Source organism: Chiloscyllium plagiosum, unplaced genomic scaffold (genome assembly GCF_037043375.1).
Source record: "Chiloscyllium plagiosum isolate Xiang-an unplaced genomic scaffold, Cpla_swu_hap1 HiC_scaffold_39, whole genome shotgun sequence".
Taxonomy (NCBI): Eukaryota; Metazoa; Chordata; class Chondrichthyes; order Orectolobiformes; family Hemiscylliidae; genus Chiloscyllium; species Chiloscyllium plagiosum.
Genome location: NW_028270177.1, coordinates 8,688,909 through 8,710,382, shown reverse-complemented (window position 1 = coordinate 8,710,382; position 21,474 = coordinate 8,688,909). Strand labels below are relative to the sequence as shown.

Below are 21,474 nucleotides of genomic sequence, written 5' to 3'. Positions count from 1 at the left end.
CCAGGCTATTCTACTGAGGAAAAAACATGAAGAATGCTGGAGAAATTCAGTAGTTTCTGTGGCGAGAAACAGAGTTAACATTTCACATCTGGTATGAAGCTTTGTCTGAACTGGGTGAGAGTCACACTGGACTTCAAACATTAACTCTGCTTCCCTCTCCACAGATGCTGCCAGACCTGCTGGGCTTCGCCAGCACTTTCTCTGTTTGTTTCAGATTTTCAGCATCCATCATATTTTGCTTTCAATCGAATATTCAAGACAGCTGGCACAATTTGAATGTAGTTAATAAAACATAGAACTGAAAGTTAGTCTCAGTAACAGTGATAAATATCATCAATTTTTTTAACAGACTCATCTGGGTCACTAATGTCCTTCAAGGAAGGAAATTTGCACTCCTGAGCTGCTCTGGCCTACATGTGATTCCAGACTCTTAATTGCCTTTTGCTATGGTTTAACAAGTCACTTAGTACAAAGGTAATTACAGAATAACAGAAGTCTTACCACACAGAAACAGGCCACCCAGCCCACGTTGCCTTCAAATGGCCATCTCATCTAGTGCCAGTCTCCTGCTTCTTTTCCCTGTGCCATTCCAGATTATTTTTTATTCAAATAATTGTCCATGCCCCTCCTGAATGCCTCAGTTGGACCTTCACCACTTTTACCAGATCCTTCTCTGACCCTTCCCTTTCCCTGATTTCTCAGTCCCCATTTCCAGGGTTAGGCAGTCTACTGATGTTCATTGCAAGCCATCTAACCTTCCCTTGATCTTCCTTTCTGTTCCCATTGCTCATTCCACCTTCTTCTATGTTTTAATAAAATAAATGCTTTTCCACCTCTCTCCTCAGTCCCAAAGAAGAGTCGGATCAGACTCGAAACGTTAGTTGATTCTCTCTCCTGCCAGATCTGCTGAGTTTCTCCAGCACTTTCTGTTTTTAGTGTAGACAGCAACTTCTTCTCAATCTCCTCTTAGAAGGACAGAGAATGCTGAGCTGGAGACCAACACACAGAGAAAATAAAAATACATTCGAAGGAAGATGATAGACATTAATGTTCCTTCTGCTCATGTTAGCGAGAAGAATAAATCAAGTCCACAGTGGATTTTATTAACAAGGTGTAAGTGCAAGAAAATCACACATTCTGAAGATCCACCATTGATACAGGGAATGAGGTCAGCTCCCTGGGCAAGCTGACATTGACAATGGAGCTGGTGGATGGAGGTGGATGAGTCATTGACAAGGGAGATCTTTACTTTCCTGGTGATCCTAATCCAGTCAGAAGATACACGTGCTATATCAACGGCTACAATGGTGAATGAAGGCTGCATTAATCAGCAGATCCCCAGTCTCCAAAGCTTCCTTGCCACTGGAACTGGATCTACCTTCAGTCAAGGATGATGCGTCTGTTAATGTGCAACAGCCGTCTCATGTTAGAAGATGTCCCATGCAAGGCATCTACGTAAGACAATCTCAAGGGTCAAGGTCCAGTTCTCACCTTTTGGAGATACCTCCCAACTGTGCAGTCAGAGATGTGGATCTCAGATCAGAAGGTCAGCCAGACAGGGAGCCCCATAGCAGTGCATGGAATTCTCAATGTGGACAATCATACTCGTTAGTGAATGATCACCACTGGCAGTGTGTTGGGTCCAAATCCAAGTGCCCCCTCTTTCATTATAGAATAGAATTATAGAAGAATACAGCGCAGTACAGGCCCTTTGGCCCTCGATGTTGCGCCGATCCAAGCCCACCTAACCTATACTAACCCACTATCCTCCATATACCTATCCAATGCCCGCTTAAATGCCCATAAAGAGGGAGAGTCCACCACTGCTACTGGCAGGGCATTCCATGAACTTACGACTCGCTGAGTGAAGAACCTCACTCACAGGGGTTAGAAGGTTGGGCTCCCTCACCCAACCTTCTAACCCCTCTTCCAGGTCATTTATAAAAATGACAAACAGCAATGGTCCCAAAACAGATCCTTGCGGAACACTGCTAGTGACGGCACTCCATGAAGAAACTTTGCCATCAACTACTACCCTCTGTCTTCTTCCATCCAGCCAATTCCTAATCCAAACCTCCAACTCACCCTCAATGCCATATCTCCGTATTTTCTGCAGTAGCCTACCATGGGGAACCTTATCAAACGCCTTACTAAAATCCAAATACACCACATCTACCGCTTTCCCCTCGTCCACCTCCTTAGTCACCTTCTCAAAGAATTCAATAAGGTTTGTGAGGCAGGACCTGCCCTTCACAAAACCATGCTGACTATCCTTGATCACATTATTCCTATCCAGATGTTCATAAATCCTATCCCTTACAATTCTCTCTAAGACTTTGCCCACAACAGAAGTGAGACTCACCGGCCTATAGTTACTAGGGTTATCCCTACTCCCCTTTTTGAACAAGGGAACCACATTTGCTATCCTCCAGTCTTCTGGCACTACTCCTGTAGACAAAGAGGACATAAAAATCAAGGCCAATTGCTCTGCAATCTCCTCCCTTGCTTCCCAGAGAATCCTAGGATAAATGCCATCAGGCCCAGGGGACTTATCTATTTTCACCTTTTCCAGGATTTCCAACACCTCTTCTCTACATACCTCAAAGCCATCCATTCTACTTATTTGTGACTCAGTATTCACATCGACGACAATGCCCTGTTCCTGAGTAAATACTGAAGAAAAGTATTCATTCAGTGTCTCCCCAATCTCTTCCGCCTCCACACGCAACTTCCCACTACTATCCTTGACTGGACCTATTCCTACCCTAGTCATTCTTTTATTCCTAACATACCTATAGAAAGCCTTAGGATTTTCCCTAATCCTACCGACTAAGGACCTTTCATGTCCCCTCCTTGCTGCTCTTAGCTCTCTCTTCAGGTCCTTCCTGGCTACCTTATAACTCTCAATCGCCCCAATTGAACCTTCACGTCTCATCTTGAGATAGGCCGCCCTCTTCCATTTAACAAGGGATTCCAATTCCTTATTAAACCACGGCTCCCTCGCACAACCCTTTCCTCCCTGCCTGACAGGTACATAATTATCAAGGACACTCAATAGTTGCTCCTTGAACAAGCTCCACATATCATTTACACTCTTGCCTTGGAGTCTACTTTTCCAAGCCACACATCCTAAGTCATGCCTCACCGCATCATAATTTCCCTGACCCCAGCTATAACTCTTGCCCTGTAGTACACACTTATCCCTCTCCATCACAAGAGTAAAAATCACTGAATTATGGTCACTATCCCCAAAGTGCTCACCTACCTCTAATTCTAACACCTGGCCTGGTTCGTTACCCAGAACCAAATCCAGTATGGCCTCACCTCTTGTTGGCCTATCTACATATTGTGTCAGGAAACTCTCCTGCACACATTGAACAAACACTGACCCATCTAACGAACTTGAGCTATAGCTTTCCCAATCAATATCAGGAAAGTTAAAGTCCCCCATAACAACCACCCTATTACTGTCACTCATCTCCTGAATCACCTTCCCTATCCTTTCTTCAATGATTCTAGGACTATTAGGAGGCCTGTAAAAGACTCCTAACAGGGTGACCTCACCTTTCCTATTCCTAACCTCAGCCCAAACTACCTCAGATGGCAAGTCCTCATCCATCGTCCTTTCCACCACTGTAATACAGATGCTGACTGGTGTGTCCACCATTCTCACCAGTTCCTGTTTTTATCAGCATTGCTGGAGCCTTTCTTGCTCTCACTCTCCAAACCTGTGGCAGAGCAGGTAGAGCCGTCTGAGAGTGGTCTCTGCTGGGAAACATATTTTTCTCCTCCCCCTTTATATGCTCCTTTACATCCTCCGTCCCAAAATGAAAGACTCAAATTTTAAAATATGCCTTGCTTACATTTAAAAACAGGATATAACTCTCTCTGTGGTGGATTCCTAGAACTGGAAAAATACACAGAATCATGGATTTATTGAGTTAGCAGTATTTTTGGATTGAAGTGACTCCTAGCTCCTGTGCCTGTCTGTGGACAATTTTAAATTAAGGTATAATCCTTGGGTTTGGTTGTATTTGCGTCCCCATTCCTGTAAGGGACTGAAGCAGAATCCTCAATTCATATCTGTTTGTCCCTGACAAGTTTGTCTTAGTTTTATTAAGTTATAAATAAGAAGGTGAGACCATTTGACGTCTTCACTAATGATTTGTGGTAACATGGTTGAATGGCGAAGCAGACTTAATGGGTTGAATGGCCTAATTCTGTTCCTGTATCTTATGGTCAGATGTTTTGGCCCCATCTTTAAGCTCAGCTGTCAGGACAAAATGAGACCCTGTTCAGAAGGTCACCTTATTTACCCTTTGAATTAGGATACCTACCAAGAGTTTATATCCTTATTATGGTGGCTCAGTGGTTAACAGTACAGCCTCACAGCATCAGGGACCTGGGTTTGAGTCCACCTTGGGTTTGCACATTCTCCCTGTGTCTATGTGAGTTTCCTCCAAGTCCTCTGGTTTCCAACGGCAGGCTAGGGTGGATTGGCCATGCTAAAATGCCCATAGAATCCAGGGATGTGTAGGTTAGGTGGATTAGCCAGGGATTGGGTGGGATGTCCTTTGGAGGATTGATATGGGCTGAATGGCCTGTCTCTACACTGTAGGGATTCTATGGTTTCTTAACATGCAGATTAGACAGAAAGGGTTAACACTTTCTGATTATTTGTGAGGGTCATCCTTTAAATCCAAACAATATTAAAAGATTTTCCGACTTTTCAAATATGCGTTGTTCTTTTTAAAAATATATAAATATAAAAATCTCTCAGTGGAGTGGATTCTTCAAACTGGAAAAATGCACAGAATCAAATATTTATTGATTTAATAGTGTTCTTGGAACAAATGCTGTGAAACAATAGCTCTTTTGTGATTTTGAAAATGTAGCTTTTAAAAAAGTTGACTTTTTCTTGTGTTATGTGGCAACACTTTAGCATGGTGGTTTTTTTGGTCAGATTGTGAGTCCCTCTGCACAAAAGCTCATTGACACAATCCTGGGTCAGCTTCCATTCTGCTGCAGCTGCTGCCCATTTGCTGGTGGAAGAGGAAATGGTTTGGGTCGCCAATATTTTCGACAATGCTGCTGAGCTACACTGACAATTCTTTAATGTTAAAATTCTCATTGTTGCTTTCAAACCTTTCTATGGGGATCTTGCCCCTCCCTATCACTGTAAGCTCATCTCTTTTATTGTATGGCACACTATGAGATCAGTCTGGTTGAGGAACAGGCAAAGTCAAGAAATATCATCAGGATTAGACGTCAAAATAACACTTTGTTTTACTTCCATATTTAATGCCTCTATATATGATTGTTAGGATATGTCAGGCTCTATCTTACAGGAACATTAGTTCAGGACAAATCTGCCTTTTTCAGATATTTATGTCCAAATGCGCTTGAGTCCTGTCTCTTCCTAATGTCTGCCCAAAGTGTTCTAACTCTGCCCACACTGTGATATTTATACTCAGTGAGATGCAGCTTCCTGACATCATTACCAGGTTGCTCCAAAGTCCTGAATCCTTTCTCCAGCATTCTCCCGCCCCAAAGCCAGCATGTTCTCTGTGCTCTTCCAGTTCTGGTTTCTTACATATTCATTTTAGTCACTGCACCATTGGAAACAGTGGCTCCAGAAGCTTGGACTCAAAGCTCGGGAATTTCCTCACAAAACTTCTCCACCCATTTAGAGTCATAGCATCATAGAGGTCTATAGCATGGAAGCAGGCCCTTCGCCCCAATTTGTTCATGCCTCCTCCTTTAAGACAATCCTTAACACCTACATCTTTGACAAATATATACAGGACTAATATCTGATTTTGGGGTTCCGGATCAAATTGTATTTGCTGATGCTCCTGTGAATCACCTTGCAATGTCTATTAAAGGTGCTGCATAAATGCAAGTTGCTGTTGTGTTACTTGTGCCTCCATTGGTTTCCACCTTCCTTTGGCAGGATGGGATCCTTCTTGGCGCAGTTGGGGCCTATGATTGGACAGGTGCTGTCTTAAAACAAACCAGTCACGGCCGAGTGATCCCTCCCAAAGATGCCTACATGAAGGAATTCCCAAAAAAGCTGAAGAACCATGGGGCCTATCTGGGTAAGTGCAGTTGTTTACCAACGTACCTTGTGGCATTCTTTAGATGTAGTTTGCTCAGTGATGCTCATTGTGATTTTCTATTAAAATTATGGTCTTCTTAACTGTGACTAGTGTTCCGTAAATACCGGGTGTCCCCAGGACAGACTTTGTCATTAATCAACGGGACCTTTACCTGCTGTAGGAGCAGTGGGCTCTGGTGTGAAGGGGCACTGTAAGGTCAGCAGTTAGGTCTTTTGCATTTTGCTTTTCACTCATGAGACAGAAGGATGCCACTTCAATGCCAGAGGGTGGAGTCTGAGTGACATGGGCTAAAGTGAGATATGAGGCAGACACAGGCAAAGCTTCCACCCCCACCCCCCACCTCAGCTCAGGGACTGCCTCAGGCTGTATCTCCAGGCCCTTCCCCCACTGTCAGGGCCCTCACTCACTCTGAGCTGACCCTGATGCTCACAGCCTTACAGAGCCTCGCCTGTTTGTGCTTTGCCCCTTCAGCCCGACAGACCAGGCTGACAAAGGCATCTAGATGGGTGTGTGAATAGGAAGGGTTTAGAGAGATAGGGGCCAAGTGCTGGCAAATGGGACTAGATTAATTTAAGATATCTGGCTGGCATGGACGTGTTGGAGAGAAGGATCTGTTTCTTTGTTGTATTTCTCTATGACTCTATGACAGCGCTGCTGCCTTGCTGTGCTGTTTAGTGCAGACACAAAGGCCTGCAGATCTCAGTCTAGACAAGGGGGATAGCCTTCACTCAGTGGGTCCTGGCACTGTGACTCCAGGGCAGCCTCCAATACCAATCCAGGTCCTGCACGGGATGGTCAGAGTCAAGATCCTACCCTCAGAAGGAGGTGACAGATGATGATGAGTAGCTCATCACCCATCTGGACTCTTGCTGCCCCACTAGGGGCTGTTTGACTTCTGGAATGAGAGAGAGGCAGGTATTAATGGAGATGAAAGTGGGTGGCATAGCTGTTACTGTGGGGCGGGGGAAGTGGGGAGGTGTGCCAAGTGAGTGAGTGGGCAGCACAGAGGGAACGCAGGGTCAGTGGTGTCGGGTGTTGGGGGTGGGTGAGGGTGAGGGAGGGAGGATGGTGCAGGCGATAGTGAGAGTGGCAGAGCATGAGGTTCGGTGGGAGGTGGGTACAGGGGCACAGAGAGAGTGAGTGTACATAGAGAATTTGGTGACACTTGCCCTGGCAGAGTGCAGAAGAACACTGACCTTCTCCCTGCAGCACTGAGCATTCCTCCAGACGCTGGGACCGCACTGACCCGGTGGGGTGGGGTGGGATGGGGTGGTAACCTTGAACTAGGCTGGGCAGAGTCTGCTGTCATGTCCTCCATTCCTGGTCCTCAGGGAAGAGGAGGGTCTGTCTTTGCACCAGTCCGTTCACTAGATCCCTGCTCACAAAGCAGGGCGCCAATTCCCTCCAGTCTGCTATGACTTGGGCAAATTTCAGAAAACGTACAGATAGTTCTTTTCTGGGTGCATAACGCGTTTTTAAAAATGGCCTGGGCACAAGGAATGCCAGTGAATTCTGGGATATCCACAGAGTGGCGTGTTGGGGTGGAAATCGGATGTGAGAGACACCACAGGGTCAAGGTAGGGAGCCAGTGAGGCATGTTTGATAAGCTAAGGTGAGGTGACTCATTCAGATTTGCAATGGAAATCCATCCAAAAAACCCAACTCAGACTTAGCCAAAAGAACATAAGATTCAGTCCAGAGTCACAACAATGCATTGACATCAAGTTGTTGGACTAGGCGTTATTAAAGATTAACTTGGACCCTTCATTCATGAAATTAGAAAATTGTGCATTTATGTAATACCTTTAAAGACATTGCAAAATACTTTACAACAAATGAAGAACATTTGAGGGGTGCTCACCATTGCAATGTAGGGAATTGTAATGGAAGGGAGTTGAGAAACAGCCTGATCCGTTATAATTCCAAATACGGGAAGGTATAGTAACTGATTTCACTTCATTGCTTTCCGAATGCAGGGGTGAAAGGGATTAGTCAAATATATTTCCACGTATGGGCACTAGTCAAGAGTTTATTCAACTTGTGTACACCTTGGATGGAACACAAATCAGTCATTTGGAATCTTGCTCTGTGACCAGTGCACCTTTAATAAATCAGAAATCAAAACAAAATTGTGATAATCAAGACAGGATAGTGGGCCCAGGGGGATTGTTCTTACAGAGAGCTAGCACAGAAGCAATGGCCAAATGGCCTCCTTCTGAAATCTAACCATTCCGTGATTCGGGCTGCATCTCTGGAGAGAGCACAAGTTCATATTGCAGACATAGAATCCTTCCTGAGAACTGTCTTTATTTGGAGTTAGGTGTTGGGTATAACCTTACTGAATTCACATGGCTGTATCAGCACTGACTGATGTCGGGGCCTGATTGTGTGCATTGATTCCCCTGCAGAAATCTCTACCCTTTACACACGCTGCAACCCTGAAACTGAGGAAAGCTGCTTAACTAATGAGGAGCGAGCACCAAGACATTCCAACTGTGACCCTCAAGCTCTGTATTTGTGGTTTTCTTCACCTGAGGTTTATTTTGTCTCTGTCAGAACATTCTTTGTTAATTAGTGGGCATTGTCAAGTGTCTAATAGAGAAATAATGTTCTGAAGCCTCAGTGATTTGGTCAATTTGGAGCGTCTTTAAAAAGCTTTATTTCCACAGTCATGATTTAAAACATATGAGCTTTGTAACATATGAAGTGCAGCAGCAATCTGGGCACAGCAAGATCCCAGGAACAGCAGTCAGGTAATGCCCTTGACCATCAGTGAGGTTGTTTGGATGGCTGGTTTGCAATGCAGAGTAATGCCAACAGTGTGGGTTCAATTCCCACACTGGCTGAGGTTATTCTGAAGGACTCTCCTTCCTCAACCTCTTCCCTGAGCTGAGGGGTGGTGACTCTCAGGTTAAACCACCACCAGCTGTCTTTCAGTAATAGTTTGATAGAGATATAGTGACTTTACCCTTCTAACCTGTCCTTTTTTTAAGGTGTTAGCTATGGGGGAGGGGTGGGAAATGCCATCTGCGGGAGTACTCGCCCATGCTCCGCTTTGGTCTATGACACCCCACTTGAATCGAACAGGCAGGCATTCAGTCTCACCTGAAAGGTGGCATCTCAGACAGTGCAGTGCCTCCTCATGACTGCCGTGGAGAATCAACCGAGAAAATGTGCCCGGTCTCCTGGGATGGCACAGTGGATCAGTGGTTAGCACTGCTGCCTCAGAGCACCAGGGACTCAGGTTCGATTCCAACCTTGGGTGACTGTCTGTGTGGAGTTTGTACATTCTCCCTGTGCTCCGGGTGCTCTGGTTTCTACCCACAATCCAAAGACATGCAGGTTACGTGAATTGGCCGTGCTAAATTGCCTCTAGTGTGCAGGAATGTGTAGGTTAGGTGCATTAGTCAGGGGTAAATATAGGGTAGAGGAAATGGGTCTGGTTAGGTCACTCTTCAGAGGGTCGGTGTGGACTCGTTGAGCCAAAAGGCCTGTTTCCACACTGTGAGCGCACTGTGAGCGTGAACCCCCAAACTTTTCAATTCAGAAACTGGAGTTCTGCCTGACCAAGTTGCAACAACAAGAACATAGAGCACTCAAATTCTGCATTTTCTATTTCAGGCTACACCATTACTTCAGTGATGCCAAAATCGGGTCGGAGGTGGTATGTGTCAGGTGCTCCAAGATTCAACCACACCGGAAAAGTCATCGTATTCACGATGAAGAATGATGGTAGTGTCACCATCCATCAGTCCCTGAAGGGCCAGCAGGTCAGAGAAGCAATGCACTCTCACCGAGGGTCTGTAACCAGTCCATGTCTGCCTATCCACACATGTGCAGGACAGATGTGAATCATATGCGTGCAAGTCTATCCCCAATTATATGCCTGTGTGTGTTGTGTGCTGACTGCAATGTTAGAGGACAAGTGCTACAGGGCTCATCAAAGTTCAGTTCCCAACTCGTTTCTGTCGCAGACGATAAATTGCCCAGATTATTGTGGCATTTCTCCCACCTTAATTTGGAAGGACTGGCAGCAGTCTGCTTAAAATTGAATATGAGTTTGTACTGCCTGAGTTTCTAACCATTGCCAGACACCCGCAGGATTAGATAGATGTGTGATTGCTCATCATGGACTGTCTGTGAAATGTTGCCATCGTCCCTGACTTTAATACTGTTTCTTTTACAAAAGGAGAAGTTTCAGTTGATAATCTTTCTTCAAGAGGATTCATTTGTTCATTCTCATTCCTTGGTTTTCTCCAGATGTTCCTTGACTATTATTTCATCCAGTGGACCAGAAGTTCACTTTGCAGCTCAGGCTGAAGTTAGTTCAGGTCAGGAACAAAATAACCTGGGCTTTTGTCAAAGGCCAAGACTGAGGGTGATTGAGGCTCTCCTGAGACATTGAATCCACTTGAATCTGAGTTTCTCTGGGGTCTTTGAAGAAGTCCCTGCACTATCTACATTCTCAGTCCTTCTTGCTTTCTGACCTGATACATTAACCATCATGTTACTGTACCCAGAGACAGGACCAAACCATTGCCTGATACATGCTCCGGCTCTCCACCTTTCTCAGTATCACAGAGGCTCTCGTGTGATGGCTATGTCTACATTGGCATAATGTTTCCAATCAACGATTAATCATTTTCCTGCCACATTCATTTCAGATTGGATCATACTTTGGAAGTGAGCTAACGCCAGTGGATGTAGATGCTGATGGGGTGACCGATGTTTTACTGGTTGGTGCTCCAATGTTTTTCAGTGATGGGAGAGAGAAGGGTAAAATCTACATCTATTCCCTCTCCAAGGTAACTGCGAGGTTGTTTTCTTTGCATGTTTTTTTTCCTAAAATCTGCTCCCTCTCCATCATCTGGCAAGGCAAAATGGTAATGTCACTGGGCCAGTAACCCAGAGTCCCAGGCTAATTTCCAAGGGAACATGGTTTGAATCCCACCATGACAGATGGTGAAATTCAAATTCACGTTCAAGAAAATGTAGCAGCTGTTCATTGTTGTAATAATCCATTTGGTTCATTGGTAGGGCAGAATGGAGTCTCAGTGGTTAGCACCGCTGCCTCACAGCACCATAGTGGATTGGCCAAGGGAAATTGCCCATAGATCCAGGGATGTGCAGTCTAGGTGGATTGGCCATGGGAAATTGCCCGTAGTTCCAGAGATGTGCAGGCTAGGTGGATTGGCCATGGGAAATTGCCCGTAGTTCCAGAGATGTGCAGGCTAGGTGGATTGACCATGGGAAATTGCCCATAGTTCCAGGGATGTGCAGGCTAGGTGGATTGGCCATGGGAAATTGCCCGTAGTTCCAGAGATGTGCAGGCTAGGTGGATTGACCATGGGAAATTGCCCATAGTTCCAGGGATGTGCAGGCTAGGTGGATTGGCCATGGGAAATTACCCATAGTTCCAGAGATGTGCAGGCTAGGTGGATTGGCCATGGGAAATTACCCATAGTTCCAGGGATGTGCAGGCTAGGTGGATTGGCCATGGGAAATTGCCCGTAGTTCCAGGGATGTGCAGGCTAGGTGGATTGGCCATGGGAAATTGCCCGTAGTTCCAGGGATGTGCAGGCTAGGTGGATTGGCCATGGGAAATTGCCCGTAGTTCCAGGGATGTGCAGGCTAGGTGGATTGGCCATGGGAAATTGCCCATAGTTCCAGGGATGTGCAGTCTAGGTGGATTGGCCATGGGAAATTGCCCATAGTTCCAGGGATGTGCAGTCTAGGTGGATTGACCATGGGAAATTACCCGTAGTTCCAGAGATGTGCAGGCTAGGTGGATTGGCCATGGGAAATTGCCCATAGTTCCAGGGATGTGCAGGCTAGGTGGATTGGCCATGGGAAATTGCCCGTAGTTCCAGGGATGTGCAGGCTAGGTGGATTGGCCATGGGAAATTGCCCGTAGTTCCAGGGATGTGCAGGCTAGGTGGATTGGCCATGGGAAATTGCCCGTAGTTCCAGGGATGTGCAGGCTAGGTGGATTGGCCATGGGAAATTGCCCGTAGTTCCAGGGATATGCAGGCTAGGTGGATTGGCCATGGGAAATTGCCCGTAGTTCGAGGGATGTGCAGTCTAAGTGGATTGGCCATGGGAAATTGCCCATAGTTCCAGGGATGTGCAGTCTAGGTGGATTGACCATGGGAAATTGCCCGTAGTTCCAGAGATGTGCAGGCTAGGTGGATTGGCCATGGGAAATTGCCCATAGTTCCAGGGATGTGCAGGCTAGGTGGATTGGCCATGGGAAATTACCCATAGTTCCAGAGATGTGCAGGCTAGGTGGATTGGCCATGGGAAATTGCCCGTAGTTCCAGGGATGTGCAGGCTAGGTGGATTGGCCATGGGAAATTGCCCATAGTTCCAGGGATGTGCAGGCTAGGTGGATTGGCCATGGGAAATTACCCATAGTTCCAGAGATGTGCAGTCTAGGTGGATTGGCCATGGGAAATTACCCGTAGTTCGAGGGATGTGCAGGCTAGGTGGATTGACCATGGGAAATTACCCGTAGTTCCAGAGATGTGCAGTCTAGGTGGATTGGCCATGGGAAATTACCCGTAGTTCGAGGGATGTGCAGGCTAGGTGGATTGGCCATGGGAAATTACCCGTAGTACCAGGGATGTGTAGGTTAGGGTGGATTGGACATGGGAAATTGCCCGTAGTTCCAGGGATATGCAGGCTAGATGGATTAGCCTTGGGAAATGCAGGGTTATCGTGTAAGGGGGTGGGTTGGAGTGAGATGCTCTTTGGAGGGTCAGTGGGGGTTCTACAGTTTACACACTTGAAGGGATTCTATGACACTAATGGCCTTCAAAGAAGGAAATCTGCCATCCTTACCTGATCTGGCCTACTTGCAACTCCGGACCCACAACAATGTGGTTCGAATACAAACTGCTGCTGAGCCTAATGAAAGGTGGCACCCTGGGTGTTTACACAAAGGATTGCAGTGGTTGAAGAAGGCAGTTCAGCACAACCTTCTCCAGGACAACGAGAGTTGGATAATAATCGCTGATCCCGCCAGTGACACCCACATCTCATGGATGAATAAAAAATGAAGTCTTTCCATTGTACTTTGATCAAAATTACAGAATCAAGCTGGAGCAGATTCTAGCAAATTCCTGGTCTGCTGCTTTTTGAACTCACTGATTGCTTGAGGCAATAAGAACTGCTTGGTGTACTGGAGTGTAGGCCGTAAGGATTTGGGTTTGACTGCATTACAATATTGTCAAAGTTATGCCTGAGACAACAATTGGCCTCAGTGCACAAGCTATTCAGGTATGGATGGAGGTTTTTTCCATCCATTGTCACATCAATTCTCAGGATATGGGCATTCCTGCCTGGGCCTTGCCTGTCCCTAGTTGCCCTGGAGCAGGTGGTGGTGGTGAGCTGCCTTCCTGAAGTACTCCAGTCCATTTGATGTAGGTAGACCCACAATGCCCTTAGGTAGGGAGTTGCAGGATTCAGGCCCAGCAACAATGCAGGTTAAGATAGGGGGAAGAGGAGAGGAGGAAATCAAGCAAGGATCTCATTCTGACTATTACTCAGTGGCTGTAGTTGAAGGATCCCTGTGTTAAGATAATGGTTTACCTTGCTGAATTCTGCTTTTGAAAAGCTGACTACTGGATGTTGTAGATAAACACATCAAGCAGCCATTCTAAAAAGGCTTCGGATATTGGAAGCAGTCCACCAGCAAAAGGTCAGGGTCTTCAGGGAAGGAATTATGAAAATAATTGTGGATGGCCCTGAAACCCTTCAAGCAATGCATCATCCTGACTGGGAATGGTGTCAGCTTTTCCTCATTCTATAGGAACTTGCCCCCCACCCCCAACAACATTGTTTTTGTGCCTATACCCCAAAGACAGTAGCAGTTCACAAAGGCAGCTCACCCACACCTTCTCTAGGGATGAGATGCAAATGATGGCAAGGTCACAGATGCCAGATCTCAGGAATAATTTTGCTTTGCATTGTACATGAGAGAGAAATGGAAAAGTCTGTTTCTGTCATTAGGAGATAGGGCCTTTAAACTGAGGTGAGATGCCAGGAACTGTGGGTAAGTTGTGCCAAAGGTCAGGACTGGGGGAGATCAAAGCACGTCCCGAGAAATGTAATCTGCTGTGGTTTCAGCCGCTCTGGGGCATTTTGAAAAAGCTTCAATTTTTAGTGCAGGTCCATTGACACAGACACCCACCTGTCCTACAGTGAGCAGAGGATGCAAAGAAGTATTTTGTTGGGGCCTATTATGGTCTCGTATGCGGTTTTGCTTCAATTTACCAATCGATAGTTCTGAGCGGGTGTTACTCAGCCTCCCTCCTAATTGCCCAACCCATGGGGCCTGCCTCGAAAGGCTTCAGTTTTAATTAGCACTAGGTGTTCCACACATTCTGATCACTGAGGGGATGGTCTCCTGAGAGAGGGAACGTGGAGAGGGGTCATCACAGAGATTGGGAATGTGGGAGGACGGATTGTAAATTTAAGAGAAGAGAAGGTGGGGGTTGGGGCAGGAACCCTTACTGAGAAGCAGAAGAGAGACAATGAGCAACAAGGGAGTAACAGTAGTGGGAGCCTCAGAGACAGGAGCAATGTTGGAATGTCCGGACAAGTACATAGGATTTGGATCAAGGAAAAAAGATTAGATGAGGGTCTTATGAATTCACACAGCAGGGTCAGGGCAACAAAGATACCCAGCAGAGTGAAATTCTCTAATTCATTTCTGAAAAGAGTTGTACATCTTTAAAGTTTTATAACTGAGTACATACAATGTTCTAACTCACAGTGGGACACCTTCCTTGTGTCTTTGTAGATTTAATTGCAATTGAAATGCTACATGCAAATACAGGATTCCACTGTAACCTATTGGTTTATTTTACAGAGAGGTTTCATTTTCAATAGTTTCTTGGAAATTTCCGACAAATCCCAGAACTCCCGCTTTGGCTCTGCAATAGCTGCTGTCCGTGACCTCAATTATGATTCATTCAATGACGTGGTGGTGGGGGCACCTTTGGAAGATGATCATCGTGGAGCAATTTATGTGTTTCACGGACACAATAAAAATATCCTCAAGGACTACAAACAGGTAAGATCCAATAAGCAGCACTACCTCCTCCAGTTCCAACACTTAGGGACCTGGTTTGGGTGATTCCAGCCCCAGTTTGACATCTCGGGGCTGGGAGTGAGGGACAGAGACTGGGCTACAGCTGAAACCAGGTTCTGTTTACAAATAGGACAGGCAGGGAAATACTAGCTGATCCATCAAATGACACAATAAAAGCTGAAGACATAGACACCGAGTCAGTAAGGAAAACATTATTCTGTATAACGTCTGTGAGCTTCCACCTCCCCAGGCTGCCAACTGCCATTAACCTGGGAAAAAGTGAGGACTGCAGATGCTGGAGAGTCAGAGTCAAAAAGTGTGGTGCTGGAAAAGCGCAGCAGGTCCGGCAGCATCCGGGAAGCAGGAAAGTTGGTGTTTCAAGAATAAGATCTTCATTCCTGAAGAATGGCTTATGCCTGAAACATCAACTGTCCTGCCTCTTGGATGCTGCCTGACCTGCCATGCTTTTCCAGCACCACACTGCTGGAAATGCCATTTACCAGATGGCCCTCCTGCTCTAATCCCTGATCCTTCCTCCCTCTTGGGTCAACAAGGTCAGGAGATTGGCTGGATCTAAGATTATCGAGAAAGACTAATAGAGTCATGAGTTCTACCACACAGAAACAACTTGTCCATGTCGACCAAAGATCTTAACCTGATCTAGTCCCATTTGCCAGCATTTGGCCTATATCCTTCTAAACCCTTCCTATTCATGTATCCATCCAGATGGCTTTTAAATGTTGTGATTGTACCAGCCTCCACCACTTCCTCTGGCAGCTCATTCCATATACACAACATTTCACCTTCTGTGTGAAAAGGTTGCCCCTCAGGTCCCTTTTATATCTTTCGCCTCTCACCCTAAGCATATGCCCTCTAGTTTTAGACTCCCTTACCCTGGAAAAAAGATCTTGTCTATTTATCCTATCTATGCCCCTCATGATTTTATAAACCTCTATAAGGTCACCCCTCAGCCTCCGCTGGTCTTAGGCAAATAGCCCCAGCCTATTCAGCCTCTCCCTGTAACTCAAACCCTCCAATTCCAACAACATCCTTGTAAATTTTTCTGCATACTCTCAAGTTTAACACCATCTTTCTACTGCAGGAAGACCAGAATTCCTGTATATAATGGGATGTCAAAGATTATTCCAGGCATGTTAAATGTAGAAAATATGGATTTGCTTACATTACTTCAGAAATCAATTGGAAAAGACAAGGACAGAGAGTAAACGTGAAAGGAAGAATGGGAGAATGCAGGAAAGTGCGGAGAAGTAGTGTGTTTTTTAAATAATGATTCTGCCTTTGAGTGTTACTTTAGTAATATGATATTAATATTACAGGAGCAAAGCAATTCCTTACATTTACAGAGAGACAGTATTAATATTTCTTTCCAGACATTTTCACTGGATGCCAATTTGCAATTGTACAATCTGCTTCCTCCTAAAGGAAATTTATTGTGAGTGGGTTTTAAGCATCAATTTGAAAAGAGAGCAGGTTTGAGAGAGAATCAGGTTTGGAGAGGGAATTCCTGAGGCGATTTTGTAAGGAATTGCTCACACTTGGATGCAGTGTATACACCACATTTTAGGGTAATGTTTCTCTGCCCTGTGTCAAGCCACAGTTTTCTGTAATGTGATTTGCTGGAGCTGGTTAAGACAGAAGAATTTTCAGAGTAATCCCACATATTCACTGGAAACTAATAATTAATTCTGTCTGTGCTTTCACACATGCAGATGTTGAGGCTCGGCTCTCTACTTCTCTCTCCCTGGTTCTCACTCCTGGTAAATGACTTGTCCAATACCTGTCTTTGTGCTCTCAGGACTAAGAATTGTAAAAGTTAGGGTGCTAGAGGGTCACCTACCACAGGTATTGAGTGTGACTGAAGTCTAAAGCAATGGTGTCACTGCATTGAATCTCATTGTCTCAAAGAAACTGAAGTTGTTATGAAACCATCAGCGAAACACAAACACAGGATTCATACCTCAGGAATCAAGGATTTTCAAGTCTCCAAAAACCATGGGGCTGAGCCTTCACCAATGAAATAGGGCCCTCACTCAATGGAGAAACCTCCCCATTCAGTTTGAGCAATGGAATAGTTGGCTCAGTCCATCCTAGGTTCATACAGAGAGTCATGAACACAGCCCAGTCCATTATAAAAAACAGCCTTCCCTCCACTGACTCTGTCTACACTTCCCACTCTCTCGGGAAAGTAGCCAACATCATCAAAGACCCCTCCCACCCCCGTTATATTCTCCTCCACCCTCTTCCATTGGGCTGAAAATACAAAAGTTTGAAAAAAAGGTACCAACAGATTCAAGAACAACTTCTGCCCAGCTGTTGTCAGGCTTATGCCCGAAACGTTGATTCTCCTGCTCCTCAGATGTTGCCTGACTGGCTATGCTTTTCTAGCACCACACTCTTCAACTGTGATCAGACTAATGAATGGATCTCTCATTTTTAAGGTTAACTTTTCTCTTCGTCTTCTTTATCTTCTGTATTCTGTTCTACTACCCTGATATATTAATGTAAGGTATGATTTGTCTGGATAGAGCACAAAACAATCGTTTTCACTGTATCTCGGTACATGTGACAATAATAAATGAAATCAAATCATTCCTGGTACATTAGGCAGCTGCTGATTAGCAATAGGGATTAGTGGGCGAGGTCCCATCAGCACTTTCAGGAAGAAAGAAAAGATTCCACAGCAGGTCAGGTCTCCCTTGGTGCCCAGATCAATACTTAACACCCAACCAACACCCAGAAAGCAGAACAGATGATTTAGATATGATATAATTGCTGTTTCTGGGATCTTGCTGTGTACAAACTGGGTGCTGCATTTTCTACATTGCAGCAGTGACTACACTTCAGATGTTCCTTATTGCTTGGTATATCTGAGGTTAAGTATGAAATAAATGCAAGGTTCTTTTCCAGAATTCATCAGTAAGCTTGGTAACCAATAAAATGATCTTAAACACACTTTCACGGGGATCCAAGATGGCGGCGATCTGAGACGATCGCACTGCAGAGCTCCGCATCACAGCACATGTGGGACGAAGCTTTAACCCGCCCAACCCAGGCCATCGCAATATCTCAGGACTCCGGAAAGATCGCGGAGTCCCAAGAAACTTCTAAAAACATACTTTCACAGCATCAAAGGTTTTTTCACATCAATGTCACCGTTTCTCATTGAATAGAAAGGGGCAGCAGCAGGTGTAATTGAACCGTGAGTGAGTTACGTTGCTGAGTCTGTCAGCATTTAATCATTACTGCCAGTAATTATGGGGTTATGTGTTTACTTGAGTGAAAACAAATGTTCTTAGTAACTTAAATAGACAGAATAATGTAAGTCAAAAAGAACTCCATCACTTTGTTTTAATTTGTACATATTTTTCTCATTGCTTCTTCCATCTTCCCCTTCCAATATTTCAATAGGCGATTTGGCAATATATGGATTGTTCAGAAGCCAGCATTCAATACTGCATCTGGAAATTATAACTCATAAGTTATTTGTACCCAAGCAGATACAATAAATATTGAAGGTTAAAGTTCTTGTCAGAGAATGGTGTATCACATATCATTTCTTGCAGTCATCCATCCCCTCATTATGTACAAATCTATACTGGCTCTCTGTCCACTAACATCTCAATTTTAAACTCTCGCTCTGGCCACACTGATTAAGGGCAAGATCCCTGGTTGGTATCATTTTTCCTAACCCATCGACATTTTCAGCATACCCAGCTGCAGCTTTAATTGAAACTGAAAGCAGAGGCAGCCATTTATTGTTGGGCTTCCTGATGCCCAAAACATCAACTCTCCTGCTCCTCAGATGCAGCCTGATCTGCTGTGCTTTTCAAGCGCCACACTCTTAACATCTTCCTAATGTCACTGGGCAATGGTCACTACTTGAGCTCCGGCAGAAGAAACTAAATCACCAAAAAAGATTTACCAATCTTTTAGAGAGCGGGTACCATGGTTATGTAAAATGGTGATAACCAATAATCATATAGAAAACCAAGTCATCGTGAACTTATTATTAGGTTTGTAGCTGCCATCCCAATGATTGTACCAACCCATCGCAGTAACTCACTCCAGCCATTCCATTGGTATGTGAACAATGATTTATCACTGGCTGCTATTCCCTCCTTTCCCACAAGCCTCATCAATTCCTCAACTGATGGGAATTTCAAAATAAGCCATCTGATGTTTGAATCCTACATTGCAACTGAAACTGCACCATGGGCTGAATGGTAACTTTTGTTGTTATACTGCATCTCTGGCTTCATTGGTTGTGTATAGCTTTACGAAGGCCTGAGGTCATGACCAGCTCTGTATAAATGCAAGCCCATCTTTCTAACTGACCCAAGCAGGTATGTGGTACTCCTGTGATCAGACTATTTGACATGGCATTGGAGGATGATGATAGAATTCCGACAGTCTGGAAGCAGCCATTCACCCCATATCACCCATCCAAAGAGCATCCCACATAGACCCACTCTCCCCAACCATTTCCCTGTAACCATGCATTTCTCATGGTTAACCCACATAGCCTGCATATCCCTGGACACCATGGGCAATTTAGCATGGCCAATCCACCTACCTTGCACATCTTTGGACTGTGGGAGGAAACCAGAGCACCCAGAGGAAACGCACACAGACACGGAGTGAATGTGCAAACTCCAGGCCATCATCTGAGGATGAAATGGAACCTGGGTCCTTGGTACTGTGAGGCAGCAGTACTAACCACTGAGCCACCGTGCCATCACATATATAAAGGAAGATCCAACACTGGGAGCTAAGATTATTCCCACTCACCTCTAGATAATCCTGAATCTCTAAGCCCTGCCTTTAACAGTGAATGCTTTTGGTAAGCTACATGATTTCAGCTGATTAGATTCCAATGGTCCCCACTGCTGGCCACACTGATGAGTACTGGAAATGTGTTGCTGGAAAAGCGCAGCAGGTCAGGCAGCATCCAGGGAACAGGAGAATCGACGTTTCGGGCACAAGCCCTTCTTCAGGAATGAGGAAAGTTTGTCCAGACCACAACAAAACGACGGTTGGAGGAAGAATGCCTCATCTTCCGCCTAGGAACCCTCCAACCACAAGGGATGAACTCGGATTTCACCAGTTTCCTCATTTCCCCTCCCCCCACCCTGTCTCAGTCAAATCCATCGCCTTCCTAACCTGCGATCTTCTTCCCGACCTCTCCGCCCCCACCCCAGTCTGACCTTTCACCCTCACCTTGACCTCTTTCCACCTATCACATTTCCGACGCCCCTCCCCCAAGTCCCTCCTCCCTACCTTTTATCTTAGCCTGCTGGACAAACCTTCCTCATTCCTGAAGAAGGGCTTATGCCCGAAACGTCGATTCTCCTGTTCCCTGGATGCTGCCTGACCTGCTGCGCTTTTCCAGCAACACATTTCCAGCTCTGATCTCCAGCATCTGCAGACCTCACTTTCTCCACACTGATGAGTACCCCTGGTCTTTTCTCTGCCAAGCTGCAGTACTATATTCCATGGAATTTAGAAATTCACAGGATAATTTGATCACCTTTTCAAGAGAGTAAGGAGCACTGATAGGGCTGGTTAGGTAGAAACTATGTGTACTGGTTGGGCAATGTAATGCATAAATTAGAGCCAGACCCTTCAGGCATAAAGTTAGAAAAAAACCTGTGTACACACAAAGAATGTTTGAAGTCTGTCCACACTAGCAGATCAATTTTAAATCAGGAATTTGTAGAGTTTTGTTAACCGGGGTATAAAGAGCGATGGGGCAGTTCAGTTACAGATCATCGTGATCTAATTCAATAGCGATGATGTGGAGGTGCCAGTGTTGAACTGGGGTGGACAATGTCAAAAATCACATGACACCAGGTTATAGTCCAACAGGTTTATTTGAAACTATCTGCTTGAGGAAAGAATGGGGACTCTGACAACTTGCAGTTTCAAATACACCAGTTGGACTATAACCTGGCGTCGTGTGATTTTTGACTTCATTCAATCGTGAATGGGCTTGAGAAGTTAACTAGGCCACTCCTGACCATATAGTACCATAAACAGGTCAGGGTGTGTACCTACTGAGGATCTTGAGCTGGAGGATTCTCGATCATGTGGTTTGGAAACAATGATCAGTTCCAATTCATCAACCACACAGTTCATAATGAGAGTCTAATGCTGAAGGAAGTAGCAGGATTGTCTGTGCACCACCCAGATATCAGTGAGAGCCCCACAGTTTATTCATAATCAGGCGTTGTTAGCTTGTAA

At 45.3% G+C, this 21,474-nt stretch overlaps 1 protein-coding gene across 2 annotated transcripts in view; it reads left to right on the top strand.

The window, feature by feature from the left end:
* The window catches only part of LOC122540838 (integrin alpha-11-like), a 179,738-nt gene that overhangs the window by 79,243 nt on the left and 79,021 nt on the right, over positions 1-21,474 (top strand). For both annotated transcript variants that reach the window (XR_015753800.1, XM_087981311.1), the window contains exons 11-14: positions 5,954-6,098; positions 9,741-9,889; positions 10,784-10,924; positions 14,992-15,195. Coding sequence is in view for 1 of the 2 variants with exons in the window: in XM_087981311.1 (XP_087837437.1) it covers positions 5,954-6,098; positions 9,741-9,889; positions 10,784-10,924; positions 14,992-15,195 (639 nt within the window). In the remaining variant the exon portion in view is untranslated. The remainder of the gene's footprint in view (positions 1-5,953; positions 6,099-9,740; positions 9,890-10,783; positions 10,925-14,991; positions 15,196-21,474) is intronic.